This window comes from Manis javanica, chromosome 4, assembly GCF_040802235.1.
Source record: "Manis javanica isolate MJ-LG chromosome 4, MJ_LKY, whole genome shotgun sequence".
Taxonomy (NCBI): Eukaryota; Metazoa; Chordata; class Mammalia; order Pholidota; family Manidae; genus Manis; species Manis javanica.
This window is the reverse complement of record NC_133159.1, coordinates 14,177,439-14,196,791: the sequence shown is the minus strand read 5'-3', so window position 1 is coordinate 14,196,791 and position 19,353 is coordinate 14,177,439. Positions and strand designations below refer to the sequence as shown.

The window sequence follows — 19,353 nt, the reverse complement described above, 5'->3', positions numbered from 1 at the left end:
TCATACCTGCCTTGAATCCTTCCTCCACTGCCGTTACACGTGGAACCTTGCCACACTCTCTGTTATGGTCTCCACATCTAAGAATAGTACTCATTCTAACCTCTTAGGGTTGTTTTTAAGAGTAGATGAGATATTGGCATAGAAAGCACTCAGAACGATGCCTACTATTAATGTATCTTAAGCGCCTAAGCCTGAGCCACCCTGGAGTAACCCACTGCTCAGTGGCAGTTGTCAGTCATCGTGTATTGCCCTGTGATCGGCCAAGCCTGTGCTAAGTGGTAGTGTGAGAGATGAGAATAATAGCACCGTTCAATGTTTGGGAATCAGAAGGATATTTTGGAACTGGAACTTGGTACTTCCCTGTCTTTAATTCTTTTTGCTCACTGAAGGATTTTAAGTTCCTTACTCAATCACCAACTTTTCGAGACATAGCACTCAGCGTTCAATTGAGGATGGAAGGAAAGATTTCGAGCTTGCAAACATGTCTTGTTGGCATGATGTTTACTAGCTCTAAGGAAAGTCATCTGTTGATGGAGGAATCTTGTTTTCACTTGTAAAGATCACTTTGATCTAGCCCAAAAAAACCAAAGGAGTAGCCTTGACCAGTTTGATTTTCAAGATCTTGTTCCTTGGCTCCTCACCTGCATGCCTTCAGGTAATGGTAACTACAGAAGTGGGGGCGGCAGTGTGTGTGTTAATTATACATAGGAACATTAGAGTCTTGTGCCCTCTGGAATTAAACTCTGTGTAAAAGGATGGTGATTGTATATACTTTTTTATTGTGTACTTAAATATGGTTCAGGAACGGCATTAGTTTCTTTACCTGTACTTCTGATATTGTCCCCAAAACAACACTGCAAGATGAAGGAATTGATGCTCAGGAAGGGGTTGGACTTGTCCACATCTCCATCACAGGAAAAGGCAGATGAAAGAGTTAAACCACTGCCTCCCAAGGTCCTTTTTACCCCCCACAGACTGGAAGGTGGCCTCTTCTAGGCCTTAGATTCTAAAGCCAGAAGGACCTCATTTTTAGGTTTCTCCCTGCCTGGTGGGTTCTGACAGCTGGAATGGGGGAGCTTTGTGGTGGTCTTAGGTTAGATTTGCAAATTTATCACAGATTGGTAAAAATGTTGCATCATGCTTTGCTGTCACTGAAGTATACAGAAGTTTTGGTGATGAATTTGGGGGGTTTGGGAGGCTCTGCTGTGCCATTCCCATGTTGACAGCATAGGGGGTGGTGCCATAAGGATCTGCCCTCAAGTTGGGTAGGGGCAAGCACAGGTCAGAGGAGTCTCCATATTTATTCACACACAGGCTTCTGAAATAGGAGCTGAGGAACCCAGGAAGAAACGGGCCAGGTGCTTTGCTTGATGGATAAGCATTGTGTTTTTCTTTTCCTCAGGCCTTCCTTTGGACATAAGTCAAAAGGCAGGACTGCCACCTTCTAGATGAAACGCTTGGATGGATGGAGGCTTTGTTTATCCAGATCCTTTCAATCTTGCTGCTTTCCCATCAAGACTGCTCATTTGCACTGTTTGCAGGTTGGACCCAGAGTCTCGCCCACACCTTTGGAGGCTAGGCATAGCATGTTATTGGCATAAACCTTTGGCTGAATGTTGAAGAGTTCTTTCAGGCCATCTTCTTTTAAATCAGTTTGGGAGAAAGTTTATGTGAACTGGCTGCTTCTGCTCTAAAAAAAAGGAAGTTTATGTTTCTCCACCTTCATCATTGAACATGTGGACAATGCTTTTTCCACACTTTTTAAAAAACTCTTACTTGAAATAGAGGGACTTTCTGCTTTAATAATCATCCTTGACTTTTGCGAAAAGCTTCTTGAATTTCTTGTGCCATCAAGGTAGAAATGGACAGCATGTATGACATCCATTGAAGACATCTCAGGATTGCCCCTAATTATGTGTCTCACTACCAGTTGACAAAGTGGAGGGAGGGATAAGTCACTTGTTACATGAAACCAGCCAGGATCGTGCAGAGGCAGCAGCTGTAGACATCTGTGAAACATTAATGATCAGACAATAGGTAATGGCGCCTTGCAGATCTTCTGAAGGGGTCCGGGAAACCATCAGCGAGAGAAACTGTCTGAAAAGGGTTTTAGTGTTTTAGAGAAATACACCCATCCATGATAGTGTTCGTGAGAAGAGTCTGTAATCCAAGGTGACAGGAGATTTCAGAATTTACTAGTAGGTAAAATTGTTCATAATTTGCCCAGACTGGGAGAAGAGACTCACTGACCCAGTCTCATTTTGAGAGCTTAGCAAGTTGTTCTCTGAAAGTTACTTGAAATTAATTTTCTTTCAGTTTGGGTTGTTTAACAGCCTCTAGAGAATGTTTGGTCATGGGAGGCAGACCTGTGTTTTTGTTCTGTGTTCTCTGTCCTTCAGTGCTCAGGAGCTGAGATGGGGCACTTAACTTTTCTGAGCCTTGGTTTATTTCCCTGTAAAACTGGGATGCTGGTACTCATCTCCTGGAGCTGTTAGGAGACTTTCCCAAATCCTGGCCCATGGTGGGCCCTAAGCAGATGCTAGGTTTCTTCCCGGTCTCTTGGAAATTTTTGGTGCTCTTTGGGTACTTAGTATTCTTAATAAAGAATGATTAATTTGGAAAGTAAAATTATATGGATGATATGTAACTAAAAATGCCATTGTTAATGCTAATAATAGAGAATTTATTAAAAATAGTGTTTTTCTAGGTAAATACAATCCCAGACTTAAATTTTGACTTATGATCAAATTGTAAGCAGGTGGAAAGCACTAAGCTTTATAATTATATAATTATGTAAGTATAATAGATTTGTTTTCTGGTCCTGGTTCATTTGTAGTTTAGTTATATATAAGTCTTAATTAGTTGTGGATAAGCCAGGGCCTTGCTTTTCCTCATTTTTATTTTATTTTGGTATCATTAATGTACCATTACATGAGCAACATTATGGTTACTAGACTCCCCCCATTATCAAGTCCCCACCACATACCCCATTACAGTCACTGTCCATCAGCTATACAGTCCATATGCTATAGAATCACTACTTGTCTTCTCTGTGTAGTACAGCCTTCCCTGTGTACCCCCCCTAAATTATGTGTGCTAATCGTAATGCCCCCTTTCCCCCCCTTATCCCTCCCTTCCCACCCATCCTCCCCATTCCCTCTTCCTTTGCCAACTGTTAGTCCATTCTTGGGTTCTGTGATTCTGCTGCTGTTTTGTTCCTCCAGTTTTTCCTTTCTTCTTATACTCCACATATGAGTGAAATCATTTGGTATTTGTCTTTCTCTGCCTGGCTTATTTCACTGAGCATAATACCCTCTAGCTCCATCCATGTTGTTGGAAATGGTAGGATTTGTTTTCTTCTTATGGCTGAATAGTATTCCATTGTATATATGTACCACATCTTCTTTATCCATTCATCTACCATTGGGCACTTAGGTTGCTTCCATTTCTTGGCTATTGTAAATAGTGCTGTGATAAACATAGGGGTGCATCTGTCTTTTTCAAACTGGGCTGCTGCATTCTTAGGGTAAATTCCTAGAAGTGGAATTCCTGGGTCAAATGTTATTTCTATTTTGAGTTTTTTGAGGACCCTCCATACTGCTTTCCACAATGGTTGAACTAATTTACATTCCCACCAGCAGTGTAGGAGGGTTCCCCTTTCTACACATCCTGGCCAACATTTGTTGTTGTTTGTCTTTTGGATGGTGGCCATCCTGACTGGTGTCAGGTGATATCTCATTGTGGTTTTAATTTGCATTTCTCTTGATGATTAGCGATGTGGAGCATCTTTTCATGTGCCTGTTGGCCATCTGAATTTCTTCTTTGGAGAAGTGTCTGTTCAGATCCTCTGTCCATTTTTTAATTGGATTATTTGCTTTTTGTGGCCATCTGAATTTCTTTGGAGAAGTGTCTGTTCAGATCCTCTGTCCATTTTTTAATTGGATTATTTACTTTTTGTTTGTTGAGGTGCGTGAACTCTTTGTGTATTTTGAATGTCAACCCTTTATCGGATACATCATTTATGAATATATTCTCCCATACTGTAGGATGCCTTTTTGTTCTATTGACGCTGTCCTTTGCTGTACAGAAGCTTTTCAGCTTGATATAGTCCCACTTGTTCATTTTTGCATTTGTTTCTCTTGCCTGGAGAGATATGTTCTTGAAGAAGGTGCTCGTATTTATGTCCAAGAGATTTTTGCCTATGTTTTTTTCTAAGAGTTTTATGGTTGTATGACTTACATTCAGGTCTTTGATCCATTTTGAATTTACTTTGTGTATGGGGTTAGACAATGATTCAGTTTCATTCTCTTACATGTAGCTGTCCAGTTTTGCCAATGCCAGCTGTTGAAGAGGCTGTCATTTCCTCATTGTATATCCATGGCTCCTTTATTGTATACTAATTGACCATATATGTTTGGGTTAATGTCTGGAGTCTCTATTCTGTTCCACTGGCCTGTGGGTCTGTTCTTGTGCCAGTACCAAATTGTTTTGATTACTGAGGCTTTGTGGTAAAGCTTGAAGTTGAGAATCGAGATCCCCCCTGCTTTATTCTTCCTTCTCAGGATTGCTTTGGCTATTCAGGGTCTTTGTGGTGAATTTTAGAACTATTCCCGTTTGTTGAAGAATGCTGTTGGTATTTTGATAGGGATTGCATTGAATCTATAGTTTACTTTAGGCAAGATGGCCATTTTGACAATATTAATTCTTCCTAGCCAAGAGCATGGGATGAGTTTCCATTTGTTAAATGTCCTCTTTAATTTCTCTCATGAATATCTTGTAGTTTTCAGACTATAGTTCTTTCATTTCCTTGGTTAGGTTTATTCCTAGGTATTTTATTCTTTTTGATGGAATTGTGAATGGAATTGTTTTCTGATTTCTCTTTCTCCTAGTTCATCATTAGTGTATAGGAAAGCAACAGATTTCTGTGTATTAATTTTGTATCCTGCAACTTTGCTGAATTCAGATATTAGTTCTAGTAGTTTTGGAGTGGAGTCTTTAGGGTTTTTTATGTACAATGTCATGTCATCTGTAAATAGTGACAGTTTGACTTCTTCTTTACCAATCTGGATGCCTTGTATTTCTTTGTTTTGTCTGATTGCCATGGCTAGGACCTGCAGAACTATTTTGAATAAAAGTGGGGTGAGTGGGCATTCCTGTCTTGTTCCCCATCTTAGGTGAAAACCTTTCATCTTTCTGTTAAGTATGATGTTGACTATGGGTTTGTCATATATGGCCTTTATCATGTTGAGGTATTTGCTCTCTATACCCATTTTGTAGAGTTTTTATCATGAATGGATGTTGAATTTTGTCAAATGCTTTTTCAGCATCTATGGAGATGATCATGTGTTTTTTTTCCTTGTTTTTGTTGATATGGTGCTGTTCCTCATTTTTAAAAGAAGTTGCTGATTAGGTGATCTCTAGGGTCCCCTTTAGCTTAACATTTCTGATTCTGTGTCCTAAAATCTGGGGAGGGTAAGGGGAGGCACGCCTAAGAGAAAATGCTCCAGTTCACTCAGCCTGGCCCATTAGCAGGGCCAAGAGCAGCGTGTAAGAATACTGGCAGACGACCATCAGGAGGTCTGGATTTGTCTATTGTCATCTGACCTCGGGTGTGGCTCTGCATAAAGGCATTCCCTCTTCTTTGTATGGCAGAGTCATAAAAAAGCGGGTGGCAGTTTCCTCTAGGTGAGTGCTGATGGGAACTAAGCGTCTGCGCAGAAAATCAGCTGGCAAGCTTTCTAAGGTTATTGGAGGTGGATTGAGGTGGAGGATGTGGGAGGAAAGGCGCATCAGATCCTTGAGGGCCCAGGGGGGGAGCGGTAGAAGGGGCCCAGGGGGGGAGCGGTAGAAGAGCCCCAGAATACCCCTGTGCTTCCTCCCTTTGCTAAGCAATGACTCTGTTTTGCCTGTTAGAATGTGCTCCGACAGCCATGCCTCCTATGGGACCCCAATTGCTAACTCTTCAGTGAGAATTTTTGCCATTCCACAAGTTTACCAGGTAAACTTTGGTCCCTGTAAAGAACCCGCCCTGTGTTCAACAGTCAGAGATTTGTGAACTGTAAACATTGAAGTCATTAGCCAGAACCTTTTTAAACCGCCCCAGCAGAACTATAGCTCCACCTCCTGAGTGTGATTCACTTTGGATCTTTCACTGCCTGAAGGGATGTGTAAAGAAAAAATCAGCTGATGGCTGTTGTAGTATTTGACACAGAGCCTGTATGTAAGTTGCCAAGTTTTGTTTCAGAAAAAATAAGCCAGGGAGAGAGGCACTTGAAAATTCTCATTGTTTGGTGGGAGACAAAGTAGTTTGGGGGCTTTCCTAAGGCTGGCCTGTGTTTCTGGGTTTGATGGTCCATATGGCTTTGAGGGCACTGGTAAATAGAAAGCGAAATGATGGAAATGCTTCTTGGTGCCATCCCAGGCTGAAGCAGTGGGTCCAGAGGACTTCAGATGAAAGCTGACCAAAGAGGGAACAGTATAGAACAGAAGAAGGGAGCGTCTTTGGCGGGTGAATATGGAATTCAGTCAACTCTTACTGTTTTGTGGGGGAGCCACTGGTCCCATGCACTCCATCGTAAATGGTGGGGAGGGGTGGGATTGTGTGTGGGGAGAGCTGTGGAAGCCTGCCCTCCTTTGTTGGTACTTAATGACTTGGAAACTGAAATAACACTCCATCTACCTTGCTAGAGACTCGTGGCAGCCTGAATGGAAAACCTCTGCCAAATGAGCAAAAAATCAGAGAGGAAAGGGCCCTTGAACACCCAAAAACCTGTTAGGTAGAAGTCCTAGCAGATAAGCCATGTGCTTTACACTCTGGGAAATTTCTGACCGTCAGTGTAGGATGGGCTCTGGGGATGCCCTAAGGGTCAGACACTGTGCCAGCACGTTAGCTCTTTCTCAGTGGCCCTGCAAGGTGGGGTGCTGTTAGGCCCCTGTTGTAGTTTTAAAAAATAAGGCTCCAGATTTATGTCACCGTATTCCTATTATGTCAATATGTGTGTGCAAATTAGTTAGTAGTTTAAAACCTATACATACTTAAGGTACTATACAAGAAGATATGTCAAAGAAATAATCAATCCTCCCAAGTTTCCTTCATATGCTACATCTATAGCTTTTCTTCTTCCTTCCTAATTACAAACTTTAAATAGAATTCGTGCCTCATATCGAATTTACCGAGTATCATAATTCCTCCAGGTGGTAAAGATACCTCGAGACAAGTGCTGGGCATAGAAGCCACAGGGCATAAATCTGCAAAGAAGTAAAAAGCTAACCTTTGCAAACAATATGGCTTCTCTCTCACTTACCAACTTTACATTTCCCTGTATGGCCCCGGAAGATGACTGGTTAGCCAGAGACGGGTAAGATTCCTCAAGGGAGGAACAACCTAAGACAGGCACAGTCGCAGGGGGGCCATCAGGTGAGAATTTGGGGATCAACAGAGGTGAGGCTCAGAACCTCACCCCTGAGATGGATTAATGATTGTACATTGAGCATTGACCCCCCTATAGGGAGTAAGTAGTGACTAACTTAGTTCCACCCTGCAGGTTAAGTGGGAAAATAGGAATTTTTATTGTTGTCAGATCATACCTGTGCCTTTAGAGTCTAAGACTGAGAAAAGCTGTGGACACTTAACTGTAAAGAAATGTGTGGTGCACACCCCTACCTTCCCACAGTCAGGGTGCTCACAAGCTCTGGGCCTGTGACTCTGGACACCAAGTTGTGCGCCTGTGATTTATTCCTTCACTCAGAGATGGTTTTTTCATTTTAAACAAGAATAGGTTCTTAGTTTGCAGACCCATAGTAGATTAGAAGCAGCATACTAGATGAGGAAGTGTAGCTGATGGCCTGACAGAGCAGGCAGAAAAAAACAGGGCCATGTCCCAGGAATGGCTGTTCCTAATGGTTGTCCCTCAGCCAATTTGAAATGGCTTAACTGTGTTCATTGCTTTGTCCTCTATAAAAATATGGACCTCGTAAAACATTTTAGATGGATTACCATCTTTTATTATTAAAATCAGCTGATATGGTTATCTGGAAAAGTCACTGGGAGGCTCTCCCGGCTCCTCAACAGTAATGGCAGGCCTGGCGGGGGGCGGGGGGAGCGGAATGTTGAATAGGATGGGCCGCCCTTTCCTGTGTGTTTTTTTCTTTGGCTGTCTTGCTCCTTGCAGCCAGGGGCAGCATCTGACTAGTTAAGCTCTGTACCCCCAGTGCCTGCCTGTCACTCACAGAGTTGCTTAGTTGACTGAATTTTATGCTGTGTGGTGTTCACCTAGAGTTTTTCTTACACAACAGTAGTATCCTCAGCAGTGACACAACTCCTTTCAGTTCCCGGACCCAATTCCAGCAGTGTGTGTTGGGGGAAAGGGGTCTTCCCATGCACGCCAAGCAATTCTGGGACACCGGTAGGGTGTCCGAGCTCAACTCAGTTCTGATGCTGTCTGCCTGGAGACAGCACCAGATTCCCCAGGTTAAGGGCTCCGTCCTACAAGACTGCCCTCCACCCCCCTCTCCAGATGACAGTCACAAGCCCCAGGCAGTTCCCTGTGCTTCTGACCCACTGACTGCAGATTGGAGGTTCCCACGACCTCCCCCTTAGGTTCAATTAATTTTCTAGAGCTACTCACAGAACTCAGGAAAACACTTACATTTACCAGTTTAATAAAGGACACTGTAAAGGATACAAGTTAACAGCCAGATGAAGAGATACTTAGTGCAAGGTCCCAAATAAAGGAGCTTCATCCTCTCGGAGCTTGGGACCTGGCTCAGTGGCATGTGGAAGCTTTCTGGTTCCCCAAGCCTGGAAACTCTCTTCAACAGAGGGGCAGGATGCAGGGGAGAGCAGCTCTTCTCATGGGGATTTGTGAGGGCCTCATTGCATTGTTATGACTGACTTCCTCACTAGCCTTTGGCTTATCCAGCCTCCAGCCCCTGCCCTTGGGTGGGGGTCCAAAAGTCTTATTAACATGACAAAATCCCCATTTCACCTTCTAGGATCTGCAGGGTTTTCAGAAACTGTTGATGAAGACCAAACATACCTGGGAAATATGTATTTGGTCATTGGAATGATCAAATATGTATTTCTTATAACTCATATTACACCTTTCAGTTTTTAAAAGATGACATTGACCTAGCTATGATGATACTCTGTAAAGCCCCAAGGGTTGAAGGAGACTGGTTCTGCCAAACAGGCTTTCACCGTGGCATTGATTGACTTGATACATGGTATTGGATTTTCCCATAGGAAGAAAAGTCATTTAAAGGAAATGGTGAGCCATCTCCCTCCACGCCGGCTGTCACCGCTCTTTCCCTCCCAGAAGATTCAACCAGACGGCAGTTAGTGGAAGGCATACTTCTCTTTCTGTTAATCCAAAGTGTGCAGTTTTAAAGAAAGACTTACAGATGAGTCGTTGGCTGCCCTAGCCATGAATCTTCTCTAAATAGCTCCCAGCACAAATTGTTCCTGAGCTGCAGGACAGAGAACAGATTAAACATTTAAACAGAATTGCTTGTTGGGTCACAGATTATACAAGACAAACCATGGTTAAGTTAGACTCCATAAATTTGTGATAAATCAGCCTGGGCTCCAGCGAAGTTTACTTTTGTTCTGTCTGTAAAGTAAGTATTTGCTAAGCCTCTTGAGAATGTAAACGATTGAAGGTCTTGATGAACTAAAGAACAAACTGTAAAGGCCTTGACGCTTTCGTTGGTTGTTTATGTATAGACAGATGCTATTAGGTAAGATCTGCCTCAACCAGTCACTAGAGCAGGCCAGGCAGGACTTCTGCTCTGAAATGCGAGCAGTTTGATTTACTACTTGTCATTTAAATTACGAACACTGTTTTAAAAGGGCACACAAACCATATACAGGCTAACGAGGCTGTGGCACCATCTTCTGGCAGGTGGCCCCTGTTAGAAAACAAGTCTCAGACTTGTGAGCTTCTTCCCACTTCCAGTAAGTAACCTTGTCCGGTGTTCTGCCTCTTAAAGTCTCTAACCCTCCCCTCCTTTTGGGCCATGCAGCTGAGCGCTGGTTGCTATAGAGGCCCCTCTGCTGGCCTGCCTGCACCCAGTCTCATCTCTGGTCAGACTATCTACCCAGAGTCACCAAAGACATCCTTTTGTGCCATTGCTTTCTAACAAAATTACCCCAAAATCTGATGATTAGAATAACAGTAATCATCTCATCATCTCCAGTGACTTCTGTGGGTCAGACTCAGGAGGGCCTTGGCTGGGTGCTTCTGGCGTCGGGTCCAGTGCTGTTGAAGTCAGAACAGGTGAAGCCGGAACAGTGGTCGATGTGGAGCCCCTAGAGGGCTGGCCAGGTATCGCATTTCAGAGAGTCTTGGGGTCTTTTAATGTGGCTTTCCTGTACTGGCCAGGTTGGGCCTCCTCACAGCATGGCTGCCCCAGCACAGTGAAACTGTTTACCTTGCAGCTTGGGGCTCCAAGAACGAGAGTTCATCCAGCAAGGGAGAAGGTGAATTGGCTTTTGAGGCTTTGCCTCGGAAATCACAGAGCATCCATTCTGCTATTCTCTGTTAATAAAAACAGTGACAAATCCTCTGCCAGTTGCAAGGGCAGAGGACATAGCCTCTGCCTCACAGTAGGAGGAATGCAAAGTCACATTGTAAGAGGAGCAGGCGGTGGAGATCTTGTTATGCCATTTTTGGTAAATATAATCTGCTTCACCTTGTAAGACCCAATGTTCTGTCATTCCTCTGTGGAAAAACCACTAGGGGCTCCTGATCCCTGCTGGAGGAGTAGATTTTAAAGTTCTCAAGGCCAGAGGACGTGGCATGGAAGCCTTACCTATAAAGTATACAAAAGCAGGCCTGCCGGGAGGTGAGGTCCCGAGTGGGCCCGGAGCTCTGTGGAACCTTGGAGCCTGCCTAGAAGACCTCTGCCCTAGCCGTTGGGTATAATCCGGCCTCACTGTAGGCCTCTCGTGGCAGGGCCCCATTGCCTCCCAATGCCATGGGCCACTCTGTCCCTTTGCTGCAAGTGTGCCTTGCCCACAGAGCATGATGGCAAGCCTGCTGTGTGTTTATCCCCGGCACCTTCTGCCTGTCTGCCTCGAGCACTTCTCAGCCAGTGATAAGAGCTCCTGCACTCCCCCTTCTGAGAAGTGTCTTGCAGTTTCCCATACCACTAAGTATGTGCTTTTACTATAACATTTTTGCTTCTTTGGATAGGTGTGTCTGTTGTATCAGATTTGAAGCTTATCACAGGTTAGGACATGTCCTGTTCTTTGCATCCCCACCCAGAGACTGAATGAATTACATTTGTTGATGATTTCCCAATCAGTTTTTGCCCTTCTAGTTCATGTAATAATAGGCCTACTGTATGCCAGGGGTGGATGACACTATCAGGTGTCAGAATTCCATAGATTTTATTAAAGCCGTACTGTTCTTTTGACTTACTCTGAAAATTGTTCTCATCTGTATTACAGTTGTTTTACTTGTTGTAGAGTGATTTAAGCAGTTGTGATTTTTTATCCCCCTTTAAGTCATGTGAAAAACTAGCAGAAGGTGAAACATTTCATAGCTCAGCTTGTATGCTGAAAACAAGAACATAACCAAAAAACCTTAACCGACCTCTTGGAATCTCACCAGGTTAAAGTGGGGTGACTGTCCCCACCTTAATTCTTTGACATCCTAACAAGGACTCTTCCTTGTTTAGTTTTCCATATAGCTTTTGACTACACTGTAATTTCCTGAAGACAAGGCATTTGTTTTATTCACCGTTCAGCATCCAAAACAGTGCTTGTCACCTAGGAGACACTCCAGGAATTACTGGATGACTAATTGAACGGGCAGAGAATTCTGGAGAGTGAAGTGGAATGGCCGGTCTTTTACTGTTTACCTTTCACCCAGAAAGCACTCCCAGTGGAGGATAGAGCTGGCAAAGCTCATTTTATGGAGGAAGTGTCAAGGGTCGGTTAGGAGTCTGTTGGAGCCATCCATGGAGAGCCCCGAGACACAGGAAGACAGTGTACAAAATAAATAGAAAGACAGAGGAAGTAACCAGGGCAGGAAATCCTCTCCCCTTCCCTGCTGTCGTTCTATTTCTGGGGTCACTCATGTTGCATTAGGCTGAAGATCATCTGTGTTTTCTTCATTCTCTTGTGCTGTTTCCTGTCTGGACCCGCAGGGTTTGGGATGACTCCCAAGTGATGGGCCCCAGTTAACTTTGATTGTAACTTTTTACAAACGGTCATTAAGCTTTCCCATGTTGCTTCACTGTGGGAAGCTTTTATTAATTTAATGGTAGGCATCCTTAGCCCTAGAAATTTGTACTGAAATGTTTCCTATGAAGATTAATTAAAATTAATGCAAAATATGAGGTAAACCTTTTTGCAGTAGTATTTTAGAGCATTCAGCTAGATGCGGTCAGAGGAAGTCTGTGTGCTGCTTGCACCCTTGGAGGTGAGGCTGGGATCAGCATACTGGGGTGGTGGTAGCGGGTAAACAGGCTCCATGGAAGGGTTAAACAATGTTTTTTCCTGTTGACCTTTTCTAGTCAAGTTTCAGTTTTTCTTTTCCTAGCTAATACACCCCTCAACTTCTGGTTCATCCCTTTTGAGTTAAATATGTTCTGGGTTCTAGGCTTGCTTATATCTAAATTTGTTTTTTAGTTCTCAGGAAGATTGTTAATATCCAGGTGAGAATATTTCCAAAGGCCGGAAATTTTTAGGGGCTGTGAGTGGTTCCTGAATTAGAATTATATGCAAAACATTTCTGTGCATGTGCAGTTTCCTGGAGCCTTGGTTTTGCGATCCCCAAAAATGATTACTTTAAATCAGGGTTCCTCAAGCTGGACTCCAGTGCCATTTTGGGCCAGGTGTTGGGGGCTGTCCTGTGCATTGTACGATGTTTAGATGCATCCCCAGCCCCTGCCCATTCGTTGGCTGTAGCTTCCCCTCCCCCAGTGATAACAACCAAAAATGTCTCCGTATTGCCAAATGTCTCCTGGGAGTTTGTGGGGAAGGCAAAGTCAACTCCAGCTGAGAAACACTAGTTTACAGTTTTGTTTTTTTAACAGACTTAATTTTCTAGAGCAGTTTTAGGTCCAGAGCAAAACTGAGCAGGAAGTATGGAGAGTACCCACGTAATCTCTGCCCCCACACATGCACAGCCTCCCCACTGTCAGCACCCCACCACCAGGTTACAAACTGATGAACCCACGTTGACACATCATCACTCAAAACCCATAGTTTTCCTTACTGGTCACTCTTGGTGGTGCATATTCTGTGGACAACCGTATAATGACATGTCCCATCATACAGATTATCAGGACAGACTCATTTCACTGCCCTAAACATCCTCTGCACTCCGCCTGTCGATCCCCCACCCCCACAACCCCTAGCAACTACTGATCCTTTTACTGGCCCCATAGTTTTGCCTTTTCACAAATGTATAGTTGGGATCATCAGTCTAGCCTTTTCAGATCAGCTTCTTACACTTACTGGTGTGCATTTAAGTTTCCTCCATGTTTTATCATGGCTTGATAGCTCATTTCTTTTTAGTGCTGAATAATACTGTATTGTTTGGAGGTACCACAGTTTGTTTATCCATTCACCTACTAAACAACATCTTGGATGCTTCCAAACTTTGGGAGTTATGAATAAAGTTGCTGTAAACATCCATTTGAAGGTTTTTGTTTTCAGCTCCTTTGGGTGAAGCACTGTTGCCAGATTGTGTAGTAAGTTTAGTTTTAGTAAGTTTGGTTTTGTAAGAAACTGCCAAACAGTCCTTGAAAGTGGTTGTACCATTTTGTATTTCCACCAGCAATGACTCTGATTTCCTGTTGCTCCACATCCCTGGCAGCATTTGGTGTTGTCAGATTCTGGAGTTTGGCCGTTCTGATAGGTGTGTAATGGTATCTTGGTGTTTTAAATTGCATTTCTCTGGCAACATACGATGTTGAACATCTTCTCATATGCTTATCTGCCATCTGTATATTTTCTTTGGTGAGGTGTTCAGGTTTTTTGGCCCATTAGTTTACATCTTCCAACTACTTGGTTTTGAATTATCTAAGGTTTTCCATTTCTTACATGGCCAAGGGAGTATATAGCTATTTTGAACACCTAGCTCCAGGTTAGAACAGCAGGAAAGACTTCAGGATTGGGTTGAGTAGGGCAGATGTTATAAAATATTTACATCTTAAGGTATTTTTAAAAATATTTAAAACAAGTATTTATGTATGTAATACAGAAAATACTCCCAAACATATACCTTCTGTGCATTAGACATTTCATGGGTATTAATTAAATCATCGCAACAGTCCTATGAAGCAGGTACTGTCCCTATTTTATGGATAAACAGAGGCTCATAGAGGGTAAGAATTGCCCAAGGTTTAAGCTAATGAATGGCAGAACTGGAAATTGGATATAAGTCTCTGTAGTGTCAAATCAGTTTATCTGTGTTCTCAATACTAGACATGGTATTAAAATGTCTTCCCATGCCAGTAGGCTAAACCCATGTCACTGTGGCCTTGGATGGCATAGAAGGCATGGCACAAGTAGGGAATTCTGACTGCCAGAATGTTTCACTAAGCAAAGCAAGTGCTGTGTGTGTGTGTGTGTGTGTAGACAGTCTATTGTATGTCCCAGTGGTGTGTGTGTGTGTAGACAGTCTATTGTATGTCCCAGTGTGTGTGTGTGTATGTAGACAGTCTATTGTATGTCCCAGTGTGTGTGTGTGTGTGTAGACAGTCTGTTCTATGTCCCAGTGTGTGTGTGTGTAGACAGTCTATTGTATGTCCCGGTGTGTGTGTGTGTGTGTAGACAGTCTATTGTATGTCCCAGTGTGTGTGTGTGTGTGTGTGTGTGTGTAGACAGTCTACTGTATGGCCCAGAACAAACTGTCCCTGAGCAAGTGCTGTGTGTGTGTGTGTGTGTGTGTGTGTGTGTGTGTGTGTGTAGACTATTGTATGTCCCAGAGTAAACTGTCCTGATAACCATCTAGAGCAGGGGACAGGTTTTTCACACCTGCTGTATATGCCATATCAATTACCTGAAAATGAAATTGCCTCCAGTTAACTTCCTGTGTTATATCTTTGGTGAATGGAAAGTGGGTCCTTGTCCTACACCCTGTTTGTGGTTAATCTACCGGGAGTGTAGGTAGTCATATTCAGAGGTTGTATTTCATTACAACCAAATGAGGCATTTGCAGAACTACTTTGTATATTTTATGAAGATCTTTAGCTTGTTGATTCAGGGCTTTTAAAAATCCTGAAGCTGGTCGGAGCAGAGTGGATCTGGGATATGCATCGGGTGGTGCTGCTGACTGGTGTTGGGTACTCCTGCCTTCCTTATGCTTTGCAGACTGGCATGTGGTGGCCCTCACCATTTGACCCGGCCCACCTTTCTCACCTTTGTGTTGTTGCTCCTGAAGCCTAGTTTTCTGTGTTATACCCCACCAGGCACTGGATTTACTTTGCATCTATTAGTCTTGCCCCACTCCATTCCTTCCTTCCTCCCTCCACCTCCATTATTTATTATGTATTTATAGGTGACTGGCATACAGTGGCTCTCAGTAAATATTTGCAGCAGGAATATCAAATCAGGAGAGCATTGTGAAGCACACAGTGCGTAGCTTCAAGGTGCTCAGTAAGCGAGAGTAATCTTTATCCTCCCAGGCCTGCGTAACAGCCCCAGTGCATTACACTTATAGTCAGCTTTGCTGGCAAAGTGATCACAACTCTGAGTGATCCAGGTGTTGGTCTGCTTGGCAGGGGCCTGGCACCTGGAAGATGTACGAAGCTTTAGTTGAATGACTGAAGCACTTGGCAACTATTGTGTTCACCTTGCCACTTGTTCCCTGCCTGGGCTTCATCCCTGACTTGGATGGAGCTCATCAAGAAACCTGGCCTGAAGATGTGACCTGACCTTATATATCCAGGTTACAGCAAAGGATAAAGCCCACTCCTCTACTTGAGCGTGCTCGCTGCCAACCAGTTGTGAGCTAATACATCTGCATGTCAGTTCCGTGGTCTGTTGAATTGGAAAAGGAAAGCTGATGAGACTTTGAGATGGGGGTGGACCAGGGCAGCTTTCTAAGCTCTCTGGCCTGCTTCCCACCTCTGTGAGTTTTCTTTTGGATGCCTCCACTTGAGATAGATGTTGCTATCAAAGAACGGCTAGCAGTTTCCCTCCAGGAGATGTGTCAGGGGGCCCAGTGTAGGCCTTTATGGTTTTAGAATACCCTGAGCAAGCTGAAACTGCAAGAATGCTTTTTAAAAGGGGGTTTCGGCATTTTTGTTGGCAAAATGACTTAAACACTGTGTGTCTCCTTTCACAGAGTGATCAGCAGCTGGACTGTGCCTTGGACTTAATGAGGCGCCTGCCTCCACAGCAAATTGAGAAGAACCTCAGTGACCTGATTGACCTGGTATGTGCCGTGTTCGCGTGGTTTCACTTGGGGCTGTGGCTCTTGGTTGGTTGCATTTGTGTGCCCTTCTCCGTGCAGAACTCAAAATACATAAGAAACCATTTTTCTCCAGCCAGACACCACCACTGAGTTTCCCGAGTGCTCCGGACAGAGAAGAAGATGAGTTTCATATGGTTTTCTATCCTTCAGAGCCACCTGCATTAAAAAAGCCCAAGATTGGAGTCCTCAGGTTGATTATGCTCTGCCCACTTCCCCCAGCTGCCCGGTTTTCAGTCTCTGGGAGCTTGCTCTTGGTTGGGGAGGAAGAGACCTGCGAGCCAGCAGGTCTGCCACGGTGCATGGTGCCGACCTTAGGAGTGTCATTGCTGTTGGAGGAGTTTCTCCAGCCAAAGCGGGACAAAAATCTACCCTGTAAATGCTTCAGTGGCTTCTTGGAAATGGTGTAAAACACAAAAGTTGTCTTTTAAAGAGCTCATCACATTTGTTTTAAAAATACTTTTTATTTTTATTTTTTGGATTCAGAATGATTGATCTCAAAATGATACCTCAGATTAATTGGTATCATAATATCATTTGAATGCTCAAAATACTGAAAAATATCTATAACACCGTGGAAAAGAAGTAATGTAAAATAAAATCAGGTCTCAAGAGGCCAACCGAGTTACTAGCTTATTTGGCCAGTGAGTTGTGGCTCTGGGTCTGGAGCCTGGGCCCTCTGAGACCGAGTCCTCTACTCTTTGCACTGTGTCTCATGTCTTCTTGGATGCATTTATCAGTTGCCAACCGTGGTTCCTCACTGAGGTATCTTTTAAAATAGTGGTTTGACAGTTTGTTCATGTGCTGTAGTGGTATACTTAATTCCATTGTATGAATTCCAAACAGTTTTACCCGGAAAAAAACATCACTACAGGAGATGTATGTCATTCACAGCTGTCTGAAAGATCCATGGTGCAACTCTCTGTGTACTTATAGGGACACAAACTTCCAGTTGAGAGGCTGCTGCATGAGGCATTTGAGCCTGTGGAAGTTGGGAACTTGCTACCTGTTATGTGTATAATTCAGAGAGTAGGAAGTTGGGGGTTTCCTGAGGTCAGTGGCCCTGACAAGAAAGCCAGCTACGGGTGCTTATGATGGAATTGAAGACAGGAAGGTACATATAAAAGTGCTGGGTCCTGCTAGACAGTTGGACATTGGAGATGGGCATCACAGAATAGAGGGCTGATCTGTGCTGCCAATGAACCCATACATAGCCTGAGCCCAGGGATCTCAGACGCAGAGCTGGATGTAAACTACTGCATTGGACTGAGTGTAGAGAAAGGGTCTGGTGGGCAGGCCCCATCAGAAGGGCAGCAGCCCCTGGGCCCTGCTCACCTATTACCCTGAATATGGGCCTAAAGTGTATGGACCTTAGTCACCTATTCTCTGATCTTCCCAGAGGAGCCACACATCTGGAGTTTGTATGAAAGACCCTGATTGTCCAACATTGGCCCAAACACTGGATGCATTAGATCTGATTTTGTGTAGAATTGGGGCTTGTGTGTGTGAAATGTGAGTTGGGGGAGAGGGTAGAGAAAATGGTCTTTATTGGAAAATAGTGAAATATGAAGTTGGATAGTTAAGAAGTGCTCTTGAAAGTCAGAAGGAGGGCTTGAACTTGAGATGGCGATTATTGTCACCATCAGCCCAGCTTGGTGTTCAGGACATAATACTGAGCCACTTACTTCTGTGGCCTCATCTAACTCTCAGCAGTCTAAGGTAGAGCTGCAGGATACCATCTGGAAAGTGCTACATGTCTGCATTTTTCTTGGGCTCAGATTTTTTGATGGATCATATGTGAAAGAGGTAGGCAAAAGTTAGTGGGGTCAGATCCCAAATTTGTCCAGCTGCAGAGGCTGCTTTTTCTTTTAAACTCAGCGTGAATGTGCTTGGCTGAGTTTAAATTTAGTTTGCCAATTTAGTTATTACTGTATTTTAGAAATAAACCAAACGCACAAGTAAGAAATGATGAGCAAATTTTTCTCAGTAGTCTCTGTGTGGTGTTTAACAGGCTATTTTGTTCTTATGGCAACTGTGTTTTACTACAGCTGCGTATTTTCTCTGTGACTCCCTGGTCACTCTTTATTTCAGAGATCTACACGTAGCTGCATTTGTAGAAACCTGGTCAGCTGGTTCCCTTGTTGCACATGCCAATTTTACTTGAGCTCAACAGGGAAATTGCAGCCTTGATGGTGAATGAAGGAACGCATCAAGAGCTGTCTTTTACCTTAGCCAGGCACTGGGCGAGATAGACTGCAGTTTCATTTGCAGAAGGGTGCTTGGACCCAGGTAAGAAGCACAACACAGTTTTCTCCCAGTATGTGATGTCATGTGTGGCACTCCACAGATTACTGTCAGAATGCACTGCTTTTCCACTTTAACTTTGTCATCTGTAGAATGTGGCTGGAGAGGGGATGGAGGTAGATGAAGGTCGTGGGGTTGACAGCTAACATTTGTTGAATACCCACTGTGTGCCCAGGATGGAGCTCATTGCTTCTTCTTGTGTTTTCTATTATTTCAGCTAATTTTCACAATACCCCATCAAGGTACATAGGTCTACTTCACCTTCTTTAGATGAGTTAGGTTCTGAGAGGAAGAAACCAGGATGGTGGTGTGGCTACACAGGAGTCCTGAATTCCTCCTGCTGAGAATGCTCTGCTGGGTACCTTTGGGTAGAATCACACCCAGAGCGACAGATTAAATATGGCTCATCTTCCTGGTGTGTCTGTCTACCTGTTTGGGAAAAAATTGTTACAAAATTCAATTAATCCGTAATCTAAAGTATTAAAACAGCTTTATTATGGAGAATAATTTAAAAAACAAACTAGAGACTATAAAAGACATTTCCTTCTAGAGGCAGGCCACTTAGATTAGCAGTTCACTTTCGTCCATTGCTTCCTGGGGAGGCTGGGGAGGCTGGGGA

General features: G+C 43.7%; 1 protein-coding gene across 4 annotated transcripts in view; it reads left to right on the top strand.

The window, feature by feature from the left end:
* CAPZB (capping actin protein of muscle Z-line subunit beta) overlaps positions 1-19,353 on the top strand; it is a 140,056-nt gene that overhangs the window by 42,942 nt on the left and 77,761 nt on the right. For all 4 annotated transcript variants that reach the window (XM_073233308.1, XM_073233307.1, XM_073233310.1 and 1 more), the window contains exon 2: positions 16,305-16,394. In XM_073233308.1, the coding sequence (XP_073089409.1) occupies positions 16,305-16,394 (90 nt within the window). The remainder of the gene's footprint in view (positions 1-16,304; positions 16,395-19,353) is intronic.